Source organism: Bremia lactucae, linkage group LG1 (assembly GCF_004359215.1).
Source record: "Bremia lactucae strain SF5 linkage group LG1, whole genome shotgun sequence".
NCBI lineage: Eukaryota > Oomycota > Peronosporomycetes > Peronosporales > Peronosporaceae > Bremia > Bremia lactucae.
Genome location: NC_090610.1, coordinates 5,637,803 through 5,659,470, shown reverse-complemented (window position 1 = coordinate 5,659,470; position 21,668 = coordinate 5,637,803). Strand labels below are relative to the sequence as shown.

At 49.2% G+C, this 21,668-nt stretch overlaps 3 protein-coding genes across 3 annotated transcripts; 1 reads left to right on the top strand and 2 right to left on the bottom strand.

The window, feature by feature from the left end:
- Positions 1 to 59: 59 nt before the first annotated feature.
- On the top strand, positions 60 to 564 carry CCR75_000520 (uncharacterized protein; the record flags this gene model as incomplete). Its single annotated transcript, XM_067958627.1, has 3 exons — positions 60 to 259; positions 309 to 379; positions 416 to 564. 3 exons carry the CDS (start codon positions 60 to 62, stop codon positions 562 to 564), a joined length of 420 nt encoding a protein of 139 aa, XP_067822713.1.
- CCR75_000521 (uncharacterized protein) lies at positions 241 to 2,252 on the bottom strand. Its single transcript, XM_067958628.1, has 7 exons — positions 1,930 to 2,252; positions 1,795 to 1,860; positions 1,633 to 1,726; positions 1,382 to 1,550; positions 1,045 to 1,301; positions 437 to 968; positions 241 to 373 (listed from the first exon to the last, which is right to left on the bottom strand). Exons 1-6 carry the CDS (start codon positions 2,197 to 2,199, stop codon positions 763 to 765), a joined length of 1,062 nt encoding a protein of 353 aa, XP_067822714.1. The 5' UTR covers positions 2,200 to 2,252; the 3' UTR covers positions 241 to 373; positions 437 to 762.
- Positions 2,253 to 20,740: 18,488 nt separating this feature from the next.
- On the bottom strand, positions 20,741 to 20,998 carry CCR75_000522 (uncharacterized protein; the record flags this gene model as incomplete). Its single annotated transcript, XM_067958629.1, has 1 exon — positions 20,741 to 20,998. One exon carries the CDS (start codon positions 20,996 to 20,998, stop codon positions 20,741 to 20,743), a length of 258 nt encoding a protein of 85 aa, XP_067822715.1.
- Between the last annotated feature and the right edge of the window lie 670 nt (positions 20,999 to 21,668).

The window sequence follows — 21,668 nt, the reverse complement described above, 5'->3', positions numbered from 1 at the left end:
TCATTCTACACTGCTGCGGCAGCTTGTTGATCTATTGGAGTTTTCAATTACAGAAAGCGATGCCTGTGACTAGAGGGAAAGCGCGCCTAATTGGAAGCCAGGAGGAGGAAATTGAGCTCCAGCAGCTGCCGGAGATGCAAGAGGAACATGATATGGAAGAGCATCAGACGTCCACGGAGATGGAAGCGCCGGAGGTCGATTTAAAAGCAATGGCCAAGCAATTGACGGACACTTTAAAACATCTACTGACTACGCATAGGTGTGTCTTTTGTCAGTATATGGCAATGCTTGACTAAAGTTTCGTACAGGCAGCTTGAAAAAGACGCGGCCACGATTCAGGAAGGAATGGACGAGCTACATTGCATGCAAGAGACGGCAAGTTGCAATTGAAAGCTTAATAATTTTTTTTACTAAGGTTGGCTGATTGGTCAATTCCAGCGAGCTAAGCGCATTGTGAAGCGACTGAAAAACGCTAGCTCAACGATTCTGACATTTGGTGATGAAAACTCTGGCAAACACTCCAGACACGAGGACAACAACAATGACGAAATGTCGGCTAATTAGAAGATTAAAAATTCGCAACGAACATCTAAGACTTGGTTTCAGGATAGGCTCCACCCTTATTTTGAGACCACTATTGAATATCTACGTGAGGGCTTTACATGACTCAACAATTTTTTTGGCTAGCAAGTTCATCATTGGAATGGCGACCGCTTTACCTCAAAATTAGCGCACAAATCTTTTGAGTAGTGCTTATAGTAATTACGTTTTTAATGACTCAAGATCATCCACGTCTTGCAGATATAGACTCTTGTCCATTACCGCTGCTGCCGCGTCAATGGACGGCAGAAGATCATGTTCCTCTACATCATCTTCCCCGTCGCTGTGAAGAGAATACGCCTCGTCATCAGCATCTGCGTCATCACGGAACAATGTCGGATCATACGTGAACAGTGCTCGACCACTCACTGCATTAACAAAACAAAACGATGCGGTATGTTCTATCAAATTCATTAATACGATATAGAGCAGTATCAAACGTACTGATGCCACGACCACCAGTCCTTTTCGCCAGCTCTTTCAGCTTCTTGGCCTCCTCTACATTCTTGCGAGCCCGTTTTTCGGCCTTCCACCTAGCAAGCGACTCCTCTGTAACAGGAGTACCACCGCTGGGGCCTAATTTAGCACGCTGCTGCTCGATGATCTCTTCAATTGAGATCTCGATCACTTTATTGCTCTTCTCGAGGTCACGATCTTTTTTAGACTTATAAATATAACCAGGTGGAAGTGCATGACGGTATCTAGCACATTATTTTTAGCAGATAGTTAGCATGTTAGAATGATGAAAGTTATAATGCGTGCATGGAAGAGCTCATCGCACTTGCAAGACGTGCCACCATTTGGACAGACCCAAAACCAGCCGTAAAGAGACTTCTCGATAGCATCTAAGAAGTACTTGCACACAATTTCCGTCTGCTTTGCATTTTTCTCGTGATGTTTTTCGTTGACCACTTCTTCGAGCTTTTTCTGGTCCCAAGTATCCATTTGATCTAATGCACATCAACGCGATTGTTAACCGCATTGCATCACTTTTTATAGTGTAATACAATAAGAAGCTATCAATCGCCATACCTGCTTCTTTCTCAGCACGATTGTCCGTGTATAAATCGATCTTGGCAGCTTTCTTGCCTACCATCAAGTCGTGCGAGAACTTGCAACGATTGCCCTATGACAGTGCAAGCCCATTCATATAAATCAACTCAACTTTAGAACTACAAAACAACGCAAACTCACTTTTGTGCATACGCCAGCCTTGAAAAATGCGCAAAGCAACGTCTTAGGGTCCGTTCCAGGAGGAACCTACTTAGACAACAGATTCAGGTAGGAAAATGATATATGGTGTGAAATGGTCGATGCAGTGGGGCCTACCTTAGGATGCTTTATTGCAGCAGCGAAGAGACTTCTCAAATTCTCCTGCTCGGCCTTCGCATCCTTTTTCTTTCGGGCTTCTTGCTCTTTCATGCGGTCGGCGCGTGTGTTACCGCCTTTCACCTGCTTTGTCACCTCCTGAATGTATTTCTGCACATTTTTGCTTTTGGCTTTGTTCTTTAAGCCGAAAGTTTTGTCTTCAACGGCCTTTTCCTTCTGCTTTTCGACGGATTTCTTCGAAGGGCCTCCAACTTTTTTTTTGGGAGGCATGTCTTCACTTGCTCCGGCTTATAGCGGCCTGTAAAATTCCAGCTTATGATTGGTGGAAGGATTAGTGAATATTTTACTCGGTACAACGCCGATACTCAATATTAGTATTTTGCGCTATCCTTTAATCGATAAAAATGTGACGAGACTTTACATGAGTACAACTTGGACGTATTTCTTCACTTTGCCGCAATTAATATATATATATTTTCACTCTTCAATCTGCGGTGAATAGGTAGGGAAGTATAAAAAAGGCACTCACTGGCGTCAGCCAGCATCTTTCGAACGACGGACACAAAGCCGTCACCAAGCCCCCCTCCCGATGGGGGAGGGGGGGCCCAACCTCAGTCGACCGTACCCCTGGAAAGTGATGGAAGTATAGCACTACCTTCGGCACCAGTCACGGGGGAATGTAGGCCGAGCATCCCGCCGGATTTGATTGGCCACCTCGCACCAACCGTTGCCTCGGAGGCAGATGGGGACACCGACATTGACTCTTACCTAAAGCGGGCCGTGTCGACCAGATCCCCGCCACAAGATATGTCATCTCACGCACGTATCCCGGCTCCTATTGTTTCCTCCGGAGCTTCGCCACCCGATGGAGCGGAGAATATGTCGTCGGATCCGTCGCGAAGCCCGACACCTGGCCAATCGACTCAATCCGGAGCGTCGGCTTCCAACACCTCGCCTTCTCAGGCGTCCACCCGTGACATGTTTGATGCCCTAGTTGACGAGATGAAGGCATCGTTCGGGCCGGGGTACGTCGATGTATGGCGTCAGACCATTCAGGAGCTGTTTGAACACGTATTTTCTCGGCTTCCGGTTAGCTTGGAAGCTCTGCCGCAAGAGCGGCAACACTTTCCAAAGCTAAAGGGTCCGGAGTTGGACGGTCTCCTCGTTTTTTTCGGCAGTGTTTTGTCCGGAGTTCCGGCACATATACCGATTGGACGAGACTTGCTACCAAGATAGGCAAAGATATTCTGCTCACCAAGTGGGCCTTTAAAGAGATTATTCGAAAACTAGCCAGCCAACATAAGTGGGCCACGGCACCGGTCACCGACCTATGGGCGCGGGTGGTGCGCCAAGGAGCACAGCCAGTCCAGGAAGGGCAGCAGAGGCACGCGTCTATTGCCTATGATGATTTTATGTTCGACCCAGCGAAATATTCCAGGTCGAAGGACAACTGGTTCTTACTATTGGCAGAGGGCGTTACATCCCGATCAGCCGACAGACTTCTAATGGTATCACGGCGATGATACTCGAATCCGCGGAGCTTCTGCGGGTCAGTCTGACGGATCTCCATCGCTTTCTCGGATTAACCAAGGCCATCAGCTAAAGTCGCTCTTCCCGGACGATTCACTTCTATTTTTTTTCGAGGGAGACAGCAAAAAGTCTGCAGGATGTTCAAATACCCTTTCAGGGACGAGTGTACACGTTAGAAAACGCTCATCAGCCGGTGCGGGGGGCAGTTTGGCAGAATCAGCGAGGCCCCGATGGTCGTTCGGGCCATTCACGAACTGAGTATACAATTTTCCTGCACACGTGACACGATTTAGCGAGGTTGGACGCATAGCGGCTTACTTTATGTCCAAAATCCCGACGGATTTTGAATTCGAAGATATGGACACTTGCAATCCAAACTCCCGGACGTTTACAGTATGGAAAGTCACCTTCTCTCTGGCGGGATGTCCAACGTTTCTTCAGGGGATAGTCCGCCTTCTATGGTTTGGAACCCCGATCATAATTAAGCACCCAAACGTGGGTCGAAGCCTTCAACGCCTACAGTGCGGCACCATAGGCCACCCAGCCGCCAGGTGCCAAGTTACGGATGCGCAACTAAAGGGGCCAGGTGCTATCGAAGTCACAGAGGCTGAGCTTCAAGACGTCGAAGATTTGGCTTAACCATTCCTAAGTTCGGAGGAGATGAGGGAGATGGCTAGCAAACGGCTACAACTTCAGAGGGCAGCAGACGAGGCGGCTCAGGCAGCTGTCACACCGGCGGCAGAAGGAACAGCTCCCTCAAGGCCGACTCCGACAGTGGAGCCCCAGCGCACCGGGGTGCCCATTCAGCCCGTTTACACCGCCATCTCCACGCAAGCAGGCTCTTCGGACCCTAAACCGAAACCTCAGCCGAAGCAGCCTTGGCTGACACGTCCTCTCCGAAGTGGACGGCGTTTGTGGCCCTCACGCAAGCCACCGGTAACGACCGAAAGCCCCAGCTCGGGCGGTTTCCACGTTCTACAGGATATGGAGCCGGGGCCGGAGCAGAATAGTGCGGGGTCCGCTCCAGCTCCTAGCACAGATAGTGTCCCTGACGACCCTCCGATTACACCAGAGCTTCACCCGAACATGCCTCCGGACGTCACGCGGGCCAGCCCTCATATATCGTCAGAAGATCGAGTCCGTCAACAAGACTCTAAACGACGAGGGATAGCGCCCGTGATCTCGGGACCGACGCTTCTAGCCAAACAACGTCTTGAACGCAATACCTGTGAGCGGCTGGTTAAACAGCAACAGAACGGACGTTGTACTCCGATCCCGCTGGACCCTCGTCCAGAGACCGGACCTACTCATTCAAAGATTCGATGCGTATTCTGGGCTTACGGGAAGTGCCCACCCCAGCCACTGGAAACTGTTTGGCGATGGCGATCGCTCAAGCTGTCGCGGACTCCGCCTTGGACGCACCAATCACGGCCCTGGAGCCTCTCACGGCCAGCGTTAAGCGTGGTATCAAGTACGCTGGGTTGCTGAATCTGGAAGGTCAGCTCCCCCACGACCTGAGGGTCAATACGTTAAAAAATGTTGGCCGCGGGTGGCCGACAATGACCAGAGAGGAGTCGGCAACTCAACTGCGGTGGTTTCTTAACAGACTATGCAGCAACCCCGTCTGACAGAAACACCATAGTTTCGGAATCTTGTTGGGGAGGAAGTGACATACTCGGTATGGCCGCTACTTTTCTGCAGCGGGATATCTTTGTCATCCACTTGGAAGGTGACAGCGAGAAGTGGAGCTGACGATAATATCACCCGACAAAAGTGCAGCTGCACGGTCGAGTGTTAGACACGGCCAAGGAATACCCTCTCTCTATCATGGCTTGCATTGACGATCTGCAAGCGGCTTAAATTGAGGTAACAGATACATTGCCGCTGGTTCTCCGTTTCTGGGGGCGCCATTATTCGGCATTCTTACACACGGACAGCACGGCAAACCTGACATCCCTGACGAATGACTTTAACAGCCAGAAGGCAGAGCTGTCACAGCATTCAAAGCTACTTGCGGTAGCTGACGCTACACAATTAGCGCTATATGTGCAGGCTTCACCTGGTACTGGACAGGAGATAGCCCCTTTAACTAGCGCTAGCCAAACAACCTCGTTAGTCGTGCACTCTGGCCAGGGAGAAAACAGTCAGGCGCTGGTCTTGCGTTCTTCGCAGCCAACTTCGGTTCCCAAGGTGTTCAGCGATGAGTATATGGAAAAGAGCGTGTTGGCGCAAAAACGAGGCCTCATCACCTCGCAGTCCGAAGAGGTTGACATGGACGACGACGGTGATTCCAGCTCCCTGGGGGCATCTAAACCAAAAAAAAGGCAGAGTCACGGTTATTCCTCAACAGTCCGAGATGGCTTCTCCAGAAAGACGCGTTTATCGTGAGGAGTGGCCATCGGTTTGGTGTGCCTCAGGGTCTGAATGGCCGGTCACAGCTGAGACGTTATACCCTTTAGCTCATAGTGGAACGGAGGCATGGCTAAAAACGGTGCGAATGGAGCTGAATCTTCTGCTCCATCACGTGCGACGCTTTGTCTTTCCAGATGAATTACTAGCCAGCTTAGCCGATCAGGTTCTTGTGCAGTGGAAATCGAAGTGGCGACAGGAGTGCCTGCTATCGGGTCTTCAAGCGTACCGTCTCAGGGTGAAGGATGCCACCACCTCACAGTGGTTAGACCAATGGATTTCTCGCGCGCAGTGGATTCAATCCTCTCCTTCTCTCGCTCCCCTTATTGACAACGGGGATGACTGGAACAAACTACGAGACTGTAACTATGCCAAAGATGAAATCTTAAGGCTCTGTGACCCGCGACGACGAATCCGTCTAAGTCACCATCTACTTTGCGCTGATTTGTTTGACAAAGAGATACGTGCATTGACGGGGGATGACGTACATCCGCTCACTCTTCCCGATAAACTACGCTGTCATGTTCACCTGCTACGACAAAACAGTCACTATCAAGGGGCATATTACTCATCGGATAATCACCGGGTGAACTGGCGAACACTCGTACATTTTTTTTCTACATCGTTGGCAACTGCGGAGGCGCGGTTCCTTCTTGAATACTGAGGGCAGCTCACGGCTGCACCTTCCCTCTTGTTTTCGCACTTGTTCATTGGAGGAAGTCGACGCCTATGGACGTGCTCGCTTGCTTCAGGATTGGACTACTTTCCCTGACACTAACAAGGAAACAGATCAGCGACGGGTGGGTGATGAGGTAATAATTACTCAAAACGTGCGAGGTTTCAAAGAAAGCACCCGTGCAGGGTGGATGGCGGCGTGACGACGACAGACTTCTGGACAACGTGTGTTGGCGTGGTGTATCCAAGAAACGCACGTCCGAACAGTGGAGGAAGTGGCTCAGCCGAGTGCCCAGTGGGTTCGCTTGTGGGGTCAGCACCAAAAGCCCGAGGCTCCTCCATTGTCGTACTGGAGTATGGGTTCGTCACGACACGCTGGCGTAGCAATTCTTTTAACCCCGTACTCTGCTGTCGACTCGTCGGTATGTCATCAGGATCGCTGGAGTACGCGTGCATTAAGTGTATCGATTGGAGACATTCTCCTCGTCAATCTGTATGCTCCCACATTACGGCCGGAACGCGAGACCTTTTTCACCTCTCTATTATCTTGGAATCTGGACCCCATCAACACGATCATCGCTGGAGACTTTATCTGTGTACAAAGTCCTCTTCTCGATCGTGCTGGACATCACCGCTCCAACAAGTCGGAAAGTCCTGCCTTAGTCTCCGTCATTTCTCGGATCGGTTTGGCAGACGCAAGAGTGCTGAGAGACCATGCGGATGATGACATAACTGACGATTTTGTAAATCATTTCACATATATGGTGGGTGAACGAGCCAGCTGAATTGATCGATTCTATGTCCCTGCTATTTGGGTGGACAGTGTTCAGTGGGTACAGACGCGTGTCTTTTTTTCACCATTCGGATCATCAGGAGGTGGTCCTGTGTTTAAGGGATACGAGCAAGCCTCGTCGACATTTACGGAGTCGAGCAGTGGCTTACCCTATTCAATCATCCCGTCCCGCCCAAGTGATCGACGAATTAGTAAAGGATATGGATGGCATGGCTATTGGTCAAGCTACATCTACGCTTGCTTAGGACATTGAGGTGGCCGAGTCAAACGCTGCATCTGCCGTGTAAGCAAGCGGGTGAAGCAGCGCCGTGCACGGCTCCGCCATAACTCAAAGCACCGCACACAAATGCAATTGTTCAATCGGCCACAATGGATTTCAAGCAACATGGAAGACTTACGCCAGGAGCATCTTATACGGCTAGGCCAAAACCTCGTCAGATCGACAGACCGGTTACAATGGATATACAACCGAGTGTCCGATTGGGAACGTGACCAACACGTCACAACCATACTACAACAGCACGGTCCAGCATTCACCAGAAACATGTCCATAGCGGACAAATTCGCATCTGAATGGACGCAAGTACTCGGTGTCATTCATCGAAAACAGCCTCTTCACGGCTTAAACGCGGCCATTCAGGAATTCGTACACATTCCGACAGAGGGAGCTATTTCGAAGGCAGGCAACGCGGCTCTCTTAGCTGATTTTTCTGAAGCCGATGTTCTCACAGCCATCGCAGGGCTCAGCCGTCGAAAATCCGCTGGTCCAGACGGTCTCAACAATGATTTTTTTTTTAAGAATACGACGGCTCTGATGGTCCTCGCTCTTGTAAGGGTTAGCAATGAAATTATGACTGGCGCGGAACCTCCACCCTCTTTTCTAGAGGCCTGATCATACCACTGAGAGAAAAGGCGATTCGGCGGATGCGATGGACTACCGGCCTATTGCCTTGCTCCAATCGAGTTACAAGATATTTACAAAGGTTTTAGCGACCCGATTACAACGTGTGTTGCCCACAATAATTGGTGATTCGCAGCAAGGTTTCGTCCACGGCAGGCAGATGCACAAAATAGTGATGATGATGCTTTCTCAATTAGCGACGGCTACCACGGACGACACCCTGACAGCCATGATTAGTAGGGCCATTCTCTTGCTGGATTTTCGCAAGGCCTGTGACACTGTTGACAGGGAATTTCTCTACGAGGCTCTTACGATATTTGACTTTTCAGAGCGATACGCACAGCTTATCCGTCGGCTTCATACAGGAACCACGGCGACCTTTTTAGTCAACGGAGAACAATCCGAACCATTTTCAGTGGTATCGGGCATTCGTCAAGGCTGCCCTCTCGCCCCTCTGCTTTTTTCTAATCGTAGTAGAGTTATTGGGTATCACGATACAACAATCGCCCGTCTTACGAGGGCTTCCGGTACCAGGGGGCTCTGGGGGTCTGCACACGTTTTCAGCGTTTGTGGATGACTTAACAACTTTTCTAGATAAAGCGTGTCAGCTCGACCAGGCGCTCCGGATAGTTTCTCACATTGGAAATTTGGCTGGGCTAGTCGCTCAGCCGGCCAAGAGCAAGCTAATTTTCCTCAACAAAGGGGTGCGCGTGCAGACGTTTTGTGGCATCTCAGTACTTCAACCTGTGGGTACAGTGCGGTACTTAGGTTATGAAGTGGGTAAAGGCGACCTACAACATCGTAATTGGGCGCTTCGCATCAGGAAGCTTCCACGGCAATTATTCACGGCTTTCACGATTGCTACAAGCGTCGAGAATCGCGTGATGGTATTAATTTCCATCATCTTACCGGCGATTCTGTTTACGGCTGCGGTTTTCGAAATTCCCGACTGGGCGATCAAGGACGTACAAAATTTGTACAAACAATTTTTGTGGGCACACGCAACCACCACAGCAGCGTGCCGTCACAAGATTAATCCGGGTCTCCTCTTTACTCCGACTAAGGCCGGGGGGGTAGGGCTCGCATCGGTCGAGGTTGCTATTACAACACAGCGCACCAAACACGCTCTCTGGTGGCTCACGCAAGCTCACGACAAGTATTTTGGAGCGTGGCGTTTTTGGGCTTATCAGGGCCAGCCGACTACTTCAGCACTTGTTTTGCACGAACGGCCGCGGTCAGGGGGGTGGTCAACCTCTTTGTCAAAGCCTGCCAAAACTTCATTCATAGCGGATATCGACAAGCTCCGGGAGCCTACAGACGACCAATTATGCCTGTTTGGAGATCGGGTACGTGCGTATACACCAACCCTACTCGCCGGTGCAGGTAGCTGGTGGGAAGAGGATGAATGGGTTCTGTCTTATTACTCGACTTTTCCTGAAGCAACATCACACGCGGATCCTCACTTGAGATCTATTCATCAATTCTGGGGGACGCTTGGATGGAACAAGAATCCATATATCTGGGATGCACGGGGCAGGCAGTTGCTCGGCTATACGTATGACCGGATAGAACCATGCACCATCTCGGACTTACGTATTCGGCGGACGGGGCCGTCCGAGTTTGTCTTCAGCATACCACTGTCCGGACAGGACGTTACCAACCATTCGCCCAAGTTACGACGATGGGCAAGCTCGCTGTGGCATTACGACCACTAATGCAGCGTCTGAAGGCTGCCACCAGAACGGACCGATGGCAGCGAGCTGTAGCGCATCAGCGACCGTCTCAAGTTTGGGATCATGCACATGAGCTCACAGAATACCAGGTGTGGACTTGCTATCGTATAGCAACCAAGCAACTCAACCTTTACCATGAGAATCGTAACGACGACAATAGTTGCCGTGCACATCAAGCATGTCGAGNCACCCAAACGTGGGTCGAAGCCTTCAATGCCTACAGTGCGGCACCATAGGCCACCCAGCCGCCAGGTGCCAATTAACGGATGCGCAACTAAAGGGGCCAGGTGCTATCGAAGTCACAGAGGCTGAGCTTCAAGACGTCGAAGATTTGGCTTAACCATTCCTAAGTTCGGAGGAGATGAGGGAGATGGCTAGCAAACGGCTACAACTTCAGAGGGCAGCAGACGAGGCGGCTCAGGCAGCTGTCACACCGGCGGCAGAAGGAACAGCTCCCTCAAGGCCGACTCCGACAGTGGAGCCCCAGCGCACCGGGGTGCCCATTCAGCCCGTTTACACCGCCATCTCCACGCAAGCAGGCTCTTCGGACCCTAAACCGAAACCTCAGCCGAAGCAGCCTTGGCTGACACGTCCTCTCCGAAGTGGACGGCGTTTGTGGCCCTCACGCAAGCCACCGGTAACGACCGAAAGCCCCAGCTCGGGCGGTTTCCACGTTCTACAGGATATGGAGCCGGGGCCGGAGCAGAATAGTGCGGGGTCCGCTCCAGCTCCTAGCACAGATAGTGTCCCTGACGACCCTCCGATTACACCAGAGCTTCACCCGAACATGCCTCCGGACGTCACGCGGGCCAGCCCTCATATATCGTCAGAAGATCGAGTCCGTCAACAAGACTCTAAACGACGAGGGATAGCGCCCGTGATCTCGGGACCGACGCTTCTAGCCAAACAACGTCTTGAACGCAATACCTGTGAGCGGCTGGTTAAACAGCAACAGAACGGACGTTGTACTCCGATCCCGCTGGACCCTCGTCCAGAGACCGGACCTACTCATTCAAAGATTCGATGCGTATTCTGGGCTTACGGGAAGTGCCCACCCCAGCCACTGGAAACTGTTTGGCGATGGCGATCGCTCAAGCTGTCGCGGACTCCGCCTTGGACGCACCAATCACGGCCCTGGAGCCTCTCACGGCCAGCGTTAAGCGTGGTATCAAGTACGCTGGGTTGCTGAATCTGGAAGGTCAGCTCCCCCACGACCTGAGGGTCAATACGTTAAAAAATGTTGGCCGCGGGTGGCCGACAATGACCAGAGAGGAGTCGGCAACTCAACTGCGGTGGTTTCTTAACAGACTATGCAGCAACCCCGTCTGACAGAAACACCATAGTTTCGGAATCTTGTTGGGGAGGAAGTGACATACTCGGTATGGCCGCTACTTTTCTGCAGCGGGATATCTTTGTCATCCACTTGGAAGGTGACAGCGAGAAGTGGAGCTGACGATAATATCACCCGACAAAAGTGCAGCTGCACGGTCGAGTGTTAGACACGGCCAAGGAATACCCTCTCTCTATCATGGCTTGCATTGACGATCTGCAAGCGGCTTAAATTGAGGTAACAGATACATTGCCGCTGGTTCTCCGTTTCTGGGGGCGCCATTATTCGGCATTCTTACACACGGACAGCACGGCAAACCTGACATCCCTGACGAATGACTTTAACAGCCAGAAGGCAGAGCTGTCACAGCATTCAAAGCTACTTGCGGTAGCTGACGCTACACAATTAGCGCTATATGTGCAGGCTTCACCTGGTACTGGACAGGAGATAGCCCCTTTAACTAGCGCTAGCCAAACAACCTCGTTAGTCGTGCACTCTGGCCAGGGAGAAAACAGTCAGGCGCTGGTCTTGCGTTCTTCGCAGCCAACTTCGGTTCCCAAGGTGTTCAGCGATGAGTATATGGAAAAGAGCGTGTTGGCGCAAAAACGAGGCCTCATCACCTCGCAGTCCGAAGAGGTTGACATGGACGACGACGGTGATTCCAGCTCCCTGGGGGCATCTAAACCAAAAAAAAGGCAGAGTCACGGTTATTCCTCAACAGTCCGAGATGGCTTCTCCAGAAAGACGCGTTTATCGTGAGGAGTGGCCATCGGTTTGGTGTGCCTCAGGGTCTGAATGGCCGGTCACAGCTGAGACGTTATACCCTTTAGCTCATAGTGGAACGGAGGCATGGCTAAAAACGGTGCGAATGGAGCTGAATCTTCTGCTCCATCACGTGCGACGCTTTGTCTTTCCAGATGAATTACTAGCCAGCTTAGCCGATCAGGTTCTTGTGCAGTGGAAATCGAAGTGGCGACAGGAGTGCCTGCTATCGGGTCTTCAAGCGTACCGTCTCAGGGTGAAGGATGCCACCACCTCACAGTGGTTAGACCAATGGATTTCTCGCGCGCAGTGGATTCAATCCTCTCCTTCTCTCGCTCCCCTTATTGACAACGGGGATGACTGGAACAAACTACGAGACTGTAACTATGCCAAAGATGAAATCTTAAGGCTCTGTGACCCGCGACGACGAATCCGTCTAAGTCACCATCTACTTTGCGCTGATTTGTTTGACAAAGAGATACGTGCATTGACGGGGGATGACGTACATCCGCTCACTCTTCCCGATAAACTACGCTGTCATGTTCACCTGCTACGACAAAACAGTCACTATCAAGGGGCATATTACTCATCGGATAATCACCGGGTGAACTGGCGAACACTCGTACATTTTTTTTCTACATCGTTGGCAACTGCGGAGGCGCGGTTCCTTCTTGAATACTGAGGGCAGCTCACGGCTGCACCTTCCCTCTTGTTTTCGCACTTGTTCATTGGAGGAAGTCGACGCCTATGGACGTGCTCGCTTGCTTCAGGATTGGACTACTTTCCCTGACACTAACAAGGAAACAGATCAGCGACGGGTGGGTGATGAGGTAATAATTACTCAAAACGTGCGAGGTTTCAAAGAAAGCACCCGTGCAGGGTGGATGGCGGCGTGACGACGACAGACTTCTGGACAACGTGTGTTGGCGTGGTGTATCCAAGAAACGCACGTCCGAACAGTGGAGGAAGTGGCTCAGCCGAGTGCCCAGTGGGTTCGCTTGTGGGGTCAGCACCAAAAGCCCGAGGCTCCTCCATTGTCGTACTGGAGTATGGGTTCGTCACGACACGCTGGCGTAGCAATTCTTTTAACCCCGTACTCTGCTGTCGACTCGTCGGTATGTCATCAGGATCGCTGGAGTACGCGTGCATTAAGTGTATCGATTGGAGACATTCTCCTCGTCAATCTGTATGCTCCCACATTACGGCCGGAACGCGAGACCTTTTTCACCTCTCTATTATCTTGGAATCTGGACCCCATCAACACGATCATCGCTGGAGACTTTATCTGTGTACAAAGTCCTCTTCTCGATCGTGCTGGACATCACCGCTCCAACAAGTCGGAAAGTCCTGCCTTAGTCTCCGTCATTTCTCGGATCGGTTTGGCAGACGCAAGAGTGCTGAGAGACCATGCGGATGATGACATAACTGACGATTTTGTAAATCATTTCACATATATGGTGGGTGAACGAGCCAGCTGAATTGATCGATTCTATGTCCCTGCTATTTGGGTGGACAGTGTTCAGTGGGTACAGACGCGTGTCTTTTTTTCACCATTCGGATCATCAGGAGGTGGTCCTGTGTTTAAGGGATACGAGCAAGCCTCGTCGACATTTACGGAGTCGAGCAGTGGCTTACCCTATTCAATCATCCCGTCCCGCCCAAGTGATCGACGAATTAGTAAAGGATATGGATGGCATGGCTATTGGTCAAGCTACATCTACGCTTGCTTAGGACATTGAGGTGGCCGAGTCAAACGCTGCATCTGCCGTGTAAGCAAGCGGGTGAAGCAGCGCCGTGCACGGCTCCGCCATAACTCAAAGCACCGCACACAAATGCAATTGTTCAATCGGCCACAATGGATTTCAAGCAACATGGAAGACTTACGCCAGGAGCATCTTATACGGCTAGGCCAAAACCTCGTCAGATCGACAGACCGGTTACAATGGATATACAACCGAGTGTCCGATTGGGAACGTGACCAACACGTCACAACCATACTACAACAGCACGGTCCAGCATTCACCAGAAACATGTCCATAGCGGACAAATTCGCATCTGAATGGACGCAAGTACTCGGTGTCATTCATCGAAAACAGCCTCTTCACGGCTTAAACGCGGCCATTCAGGAATTCGTACACATTCCGACAGAGGGAGCTATTTCGAAGGCAGGCAACGCGGCTCTCTTAGCTGATTTTTCTGAAGCCGATGTTCTCACAGCCATCGCAGGGCTCAGCCGTCGAAAATCCGCTGGTCCAGACGGTCTCAACAATGATTTTTTTTTTAAGAATACGACGGCTCTGATGGTCCTCGCTCTTGTAAGGGTTAGCAATGAAATTATGACTGGCGCGGAACCTCCACCCTCTTTTCTAGAGGCCTGATCATACCACTGAGAGAAAAGGCGATTCGGCGGATGCGATGGACTACCGGCCTATTGCCTTGCTCCAATCGAGTTACAAGATATTTACAAAGGTTTTAGCGACCCGATTACAACGTGTGTTGCCCACAATAATTGGTGATTCGCAGCAAGGTTTCGTCCACGGCAGGCAGATGCACAAAATAGTGATGATGATGCTTTCTCAATTAGCGACGGCTACCACGGACGACACCCTGACAGCCATGATTAGTAGGGCCATTCTCTTGCTGGATTTTCGCAAGGCCTGTGACACTGTTGACAGGGAATTTCTCTACGAGGCTCTTACGATATTTGACTTTTCAGAGCGATACGCACAGCTTATCCGTCGGCTTCATACAGGAACCACGGCGACCTTTTTAGTCAACGGAGAACAATCCGAACCATTTTCAGTGGTATCGGGCATTCGTCAAGGCTGCCCTCTCGCCCCTCTGCTTTTTTCTAATCGTAGTAGAGTTATTGGGTATCACGATACAACAATCGCCCGTCTTACGAGGGCTTCCGGTACCAGGGGGCTCTGGGGGTCTGCACACGTTTTCAGCGTTTGTGGATGACTTAACAACTTTTCTAGATAAAGCGTGTCAGCTCGACCAGGCGCTCCGGATAGTTTCTCACATTGGAAATTTGGCTGGGCTAGTCGCTCAGCCGGCCAAGAGCAAGCTAATTTTCCTCAACAAAGGGGTGCGCGTGCAGACGTTTTGTGGCATCTCAGTACTTCAACCTGTGGGTACAGTGCGGTACTTAGGTTATGAAGTGGGTAAAGGCGACCTACAACATCGTAATTGGGCGCTTCGCATCAGGAAGCTTCCACGGCAATTATTCACGGCTTTCACGATTGCTACAAGCGTCGAGAATCGCGTGATGGTATTAATTTCCATCATCTTACCGGCGATTCTGTTTACGGCTGCGGTTTTCGAAATTCCCGACTGGGCGATCAAGGACGTACAAAATTTGTACAAACAATTTTTGTGGGCACACGCAACCACCACAGCAGCGTGCCGTCACAAGATTAATCCGGGTCTCCTCTTTACTCCGACTAAGGCCGGGGGGGTAGGGCTCGCATCGGTCGAGGTTGCTATTACAACACAGCGCACCAAACACGCTCTCTGGTGGCTCACGCAAGCTCACGACAAGTATTTTGGAGCGTGGCGTTTTTGGGCTTATCAGGGCCAGCCGACTACTTCAGCACTTGTTTTGCACGAACGGCCGCGGTCAGGGGGGTGGTCAACCTCTTTGTCAAAGCCTGCCAAAACTTCATTCATAGCGGATATCGACAAGCTCCGGGAGCCTACAGACGACCAATTATGCCTGTTTGGAGATCGGGTACGTGCGTATACACCAACCCTACTCGCCGGTGCAGGTAGCTGGTGGGAAGAGGATGAATGGGTTCTGTCTTATTACTCGACTTTTCCTGAAGCAACATCACACGCGGATCCTCACTTGAGATCTATTCATCAATTCTGGGGGACGCTTGGATGGAACAAGAATCCATATATCTGGGATGCACGGGGCAGGCAGTTGCTCGGCTATACGTATGACCGGATAGAACCATGCACCATCTCGGACTTACGTATTCGGCGGACGGGGCCGTCCGAGTTTGTCTTCAGCATACCACTGTCCGGACAGGACGTTACCAACCATTCGCCCAAGTTACGACGATGGGCAAGCTCGCTGTGGCATTACGACCACTAATGCAGCGTCTGAAGGCTGCCACCAGAACGGACCGATGGCAGCGAGCTGTAGCGCATCAGCGACCGTCTCAAGTTTGGGATCATGCACATGAGCTCACAGAATACCAGGTGTGGACTTGCTATCGTATAGCAACCAAGCAACTCAACCTTTACCATGAGAATCGTAACGACGACAATAGTTGCCGTGCACATCAAGCATGTCGAGGGGTTCAAGAAACACTGGCCCACATATTTTGGGATTGCCCGAAGGCGCGTTCGTGTTGGGCAAATTAATTGGTCATTGGACCGGTGAAACTGTGGCAGACCTGTTTGATACTTGTCAATATCAAGGCAGCGCCAATCGTCAAGCCCCAGCTATCTCACCACGGCTGAGACACCGATTGCACCAACGATTCACGGATGATGCAGCGGCAGGGGTCCGCGTCTGGAAACGGATTTGGTTTCTCATGAGTACCTTGTGCCTCACCCACTTATGGCAGGAGCGTAATGATGCTGTTTTCAGGAGCGTGCTGACCACGGCATCGCATAGTGTCACCCATTTTTGGGAGACAGGTACACGTCAACTCTTAGCGCTGGCTAAACGTGAACATCGCGGTATCGGTACCGTCGTCCAAGGGGCTCTCTTGCATGTCGGCATCGAACTTTTTACCCAAGCACCCCGAGACATCGGGGCTTCTCCGGGTAATAGTCACGAAACTCTTCCGGATCCGGACTTGATTTCCTGGCTCAGGAGTTTTCAGACATCTTGTACATAATCACATGCTAATAGACCGCCATGAAATCTCTCTCGCAATTAATATTTTTTTGTATAACGGGGAAAAAGCGTGCAGCACTAATTTATATTCGTGTCTCGTAAGAATAGTTGTAGCTCATAACAGATCATTAAGAGATCCTTTGCATATATCTGCACAACACCGGGCTGTGTAACGAAGTGTACCGTTACATAAATATTATTATCTATGAGAGGAACAACTAAGAGGAAGAATCCACCTTATCTTTCATCAGCCCCTGTCATTTATTAATAAATTTATTTGGAGTGGTCTAAAAGAAATTTGTAGAGTTTTTTGTAACCGCCTCGTTTCGACATTCATTTAAGCCATTTTAATTTTTTTAGCATTTCTATCTCTAAATTCATGATATAAATCTAGTACATTATTTTTTGAAATCCCAGCGTTTTATTTAGGTTAATTGTTAACTAATAATATTATAATAACTTCATTGCATGATTTCTGACGAATAAGAAGCCACAGCTTCCGATAAATATATTAATATTTGACGGGCGGGGGCTGACGGTGAAAAAGATCGGGGCTGAATAACGAATCCCCAAAATTATTATCTGCTAATAATGTTTCTTAACATTACCAATGTTACTACACATGGAAATGTTGCAGCAGTATTGAGACAGCTCTGTTCAATGGTTGATTTTAGTCTTGAAATCAATCCCTCTAATCGCTGCTAAACGCGCGACTGGATGGTGAGCAATGAGTCCTAATACTTACTTAGATTAATATAGTAAGATACTTAAGAAGATTGAAAACGTAGGAACTTAATAAGTAGTGCAGTAAAAAAATTCCCTATTGTGATCCCCGAAAGGTCCAGACGCAGTCCAAAGTAGGCCACCCAAGCTCTTCAAAAAGAACTCTAGACCCAACCCTCAGAGCCAATCCTTTTCCCAAAGTTACGGATCTACAAAAAAATTAAATAATAAAAATTAAGCCTTCTTAGTTTTAAATTTCGGTGCGCTAATAATCGTGAGTTTTCGCAAATTTTCAAAAATCAGCTTCGCGCTAATTTAACGGTATCCTTCCTTAGAGCTACATGCCCTTTTCTTGTGTAATGCAACGAGCGCTGTTGGTCGACGCCCCTGAATTTGTATTGTATCTTGTCGATTGACATTTTATGCTGTTATAAAGACGACAGCGTCAATTTTACTCAGCAGAGCTAAAGCTTTCTATTAAATGAAACCTCCGGCGAACTCGAAACAGTTTTCGACAAATGATTAAATTGTAAATAGTGGCGAATTGGTCAGTAGGCTCTTGCCTGATAATCCACTCCCCCGTAAGTATTGTCCTCGACCTGGTTAAATGTGGCTAATAGAAAAGCACGATAGCCAGCTTGGCTGACACGCGAAGAATTGCATAGAATTTATTTTTTTCTGCTTGCGCTGCCGCATCGGCATTTGAATTGCTTGTAGCCTATTATACTACCTGCAGGCCTCACCCATAATTTGAATGGCGGACTACATATTGTTCTTTGCCTTGAATTTTAGCTTTTTTTTAAGCCTAGCATTCTCCCTAAGTCAATTTTGCTTTATACACTGCGAAACAAACATGGACATATTTCAAGATAGACGAAACATTGATAATCGAATTTTTGTCCATAGAATGACTCCTCTTCCGCATAACTTTTTATTCGTAAGGACTGCGCCAATGTTGCGCTCCACGGACTCGAGACACAATCTCAGCTGCTGCTCCTCACTAAGGAAATACTCATGACTAGCTTGTCTATTCAGCGCCAGTCAAATGGGCTAACAAGCGTCTTTCCTCCCACTGCAACGCAAACTGCATCAATAGCGATTATTGCAATGGCTAACTCGTTCATAATAGTCGCTCAACTGGACCAGCTCACCTGCGAGAGAAAAATTGTGCATTTTTTCGTCAGCATTATTTCGGCATGCAGTCTCTTTGACCATTTTCTCCAAGATTATATGTTTTGGTTGCTGAACTATGAGAACCCTACAACAACACGTGAACAGGGGTCTTTTTGGCCTTCAAGATGTTTTTCGTGACGTGAAGCCGCAAGTCTTCCTCAGACAAGCCTCTCAAGTTGACCCGCGCCCGCAACGTCCAACTTCTCGAATGTGCTGGTGTCTACTTTATCGCCCTGCACTTCAGATTCAGTTAGCCACGGACCTCGGCCGACGTCTTTCTTCCCCAGAAAGAGCTGAAGGTCTTTAGCGTCACAAGAATTTTTATCGATTTCTTCTTCTTGAAGCCTCTTTCAAGTTTTTAATCTTGTCACTTTCATCCACTTGTACAGAAATGCGGCTCCCGCGGCATTTGCGATCGCACAGCACAGCTCGGTCAGCTCCGACACCTGTGAAATAACGTTTTCAGGACCTCGTCGGATACATGCGACTTTAATTCACGTCGAACTATCAGTACTGCTTTATTTGGGTGTTATCAGTCGGTCGGACATCGCAACAGATGTACGTGTATTAGCCCAAGAGACTGAGCGCCCAACAGAGATTGCAGGGGATCAATCGAGTCTAACGCTGTTTAGATGGAACTCATGATCTAGAGTCATTATCAACAACCACTCACCAGTTCAAGCAGGACTAACAACAAATTGTGATGCGGACTTTTCGACGGAAAACAAGTCGCGGTCTGCAACAGGCTACGCAATTTTTTCAGTATGGAAACCTTGCTGAATGGGATCATTTAAACTATCGATGGTCACGCTGTCATCAACCGAATCAGAATACATTGCGTTTTGTAGTGGCACCCAGGTGTTTATCGGGCTCACGATGGTATTACAAGACGTTGGGTGTAAGGTTGCGTAAATATTGGTTCTGGAAGATAATCAAAGCACTAAAAATTTGGCGCAAAACAAGGCTGTGACGCAACGATCGAGTTCGCATTGACACTAAGTGTCATTGGCTGAGAGAGCAAGTGGCTATTGATGGTATGCGTGTACAGTAACGCCCTACTAACGTAATGGTTCCTGAACATTTCACAAAGCCACTTGGGAGAAACAAGTTCGAGCATTATTGCAGCAAACTTGGTGTTCGTCGAGTGTGTTGGTTGGAGGTGACAGCTTAAAGGGTTTGAGTTGATGTTTATGTTGAAATGCCTCATAGGGACACACTCGTATATAGAAGTGGACTTGAAGAAATCAACACGTGATATGAGCCATCATTAAGACAAAGTGCCATCATCATAATGGTCGAAGTCATAGCCATCATGACGAGGCGAGACATCAATTAACTTAAAAGCTTGTTTAGGGAATCAGGAGGAGGCCATGTAACCAAGGACATTGACCATGTGATGTACGTATAATTGGTAGCTCAATTTTTTCTTAAGATCTCATCAATCACTTCTCAACTTTCTATCTTGGGAACAAGTTCATCCCCCGCGCGTTTCTCATTGCTTGGTTTGTTGTGGTGACCCGGTCGAATAACACGCGCCCAGTCAATTGGTCTGACAATCGTCTCTTCGCCAACTGCAACGTCGACAGCATCAACAGTCACTACTGCAATGTTTAACTCATCCCCTTACCCGATCAGCTCCCCCGCGAGCGAGGAATCGTGCGTTTATTCGTCAGCACCAGTTCGGCATGGATCTCTTTAACTATTTCTTCCAACGCGGACCTTTTGGTCGCTGAACTTTGATCACCCTTCCAAACCACCTTTTCAATACGTGAGCTGGTCCTTTACCAGCAGCTTCTTCTTCATCACGCACTTCGCCCAATTGACCTCAAGCCAGTCCAACGGCTAGCAGCTTTGCCCCCAAAAGCAATTTAAAGCCTCTGGTGTATTCACACCGCCCTGCACTTTAACTTCCGTCAACCACGGACCGCTACTCTCGTCTTTCTTCCCCAAAGAGCTGGAAGTCTTCGCCGTCACATGCATATGTTGCTAGGGTTTTCTTCTTGATCGCCTCGTTCAACGCTGACACTGATGCACAACCGTCAACAATCACTTCGAACGCGCTTTTCTCATTGTCTGCGGTCGCACTCTTTAGCTTAACCAATTTTTCGAGGAATTGTACAGCCGCACTTAATAAGAGATTCGTGTGTTGGCACTGTTGAAGATAATACCAACTCTGAAAATACATATGCCCAGATGAAGGAAAAAATAGGTTTATGTGAATAGTTACTTAAGTGTTTGTACCGAAATTGCACTAGAAAAAATAGTGGCATTATTTAATAATTGCGGCTCAGTCTGTGGTTGATATGATGGCCTATATCAACCAATGAACATAACTGTCACGTTGAGATAATACCACTGTGGTAATACTGACAGCATAATCTGCAAAGACAATTTTTTTTTTATTCTTTATATTCCTTTAATAGGTATCAATAATATGTAACGTGGCAAGTGTGTTGGAATGCTGGTCGGTATGCCTCACGGATGACGTGGACACACAGATATCGAAGTGCAGCCACCTCATTCACGCCAAGTGCTTAAAATGTTGGATTAGATCCGGCACGTGTTGCCCGGTGTGTCGTGAAGAGGAAAATCCACAAATGACTAGTCGCAAGTGTCTTAAGACACACTGCCTTCAGAAGGCTTCAAGAGCTCTACCAAATTGCTCACAATTTTATTCCCATTGAACCAGATCGGTGGCATCTCTAGTGATGCTGTTTTTTTTTCACTTAATTGCATTAGTCATGACCAATGTGGTTGATGTCATCAATAACATCTGCAGAAGTAAGCTTAATCCCGCCAATATCGCTTGAAGCATCCCGCAAGGAGAGCCTCGAAGCCAAGCGATCACTACGAGC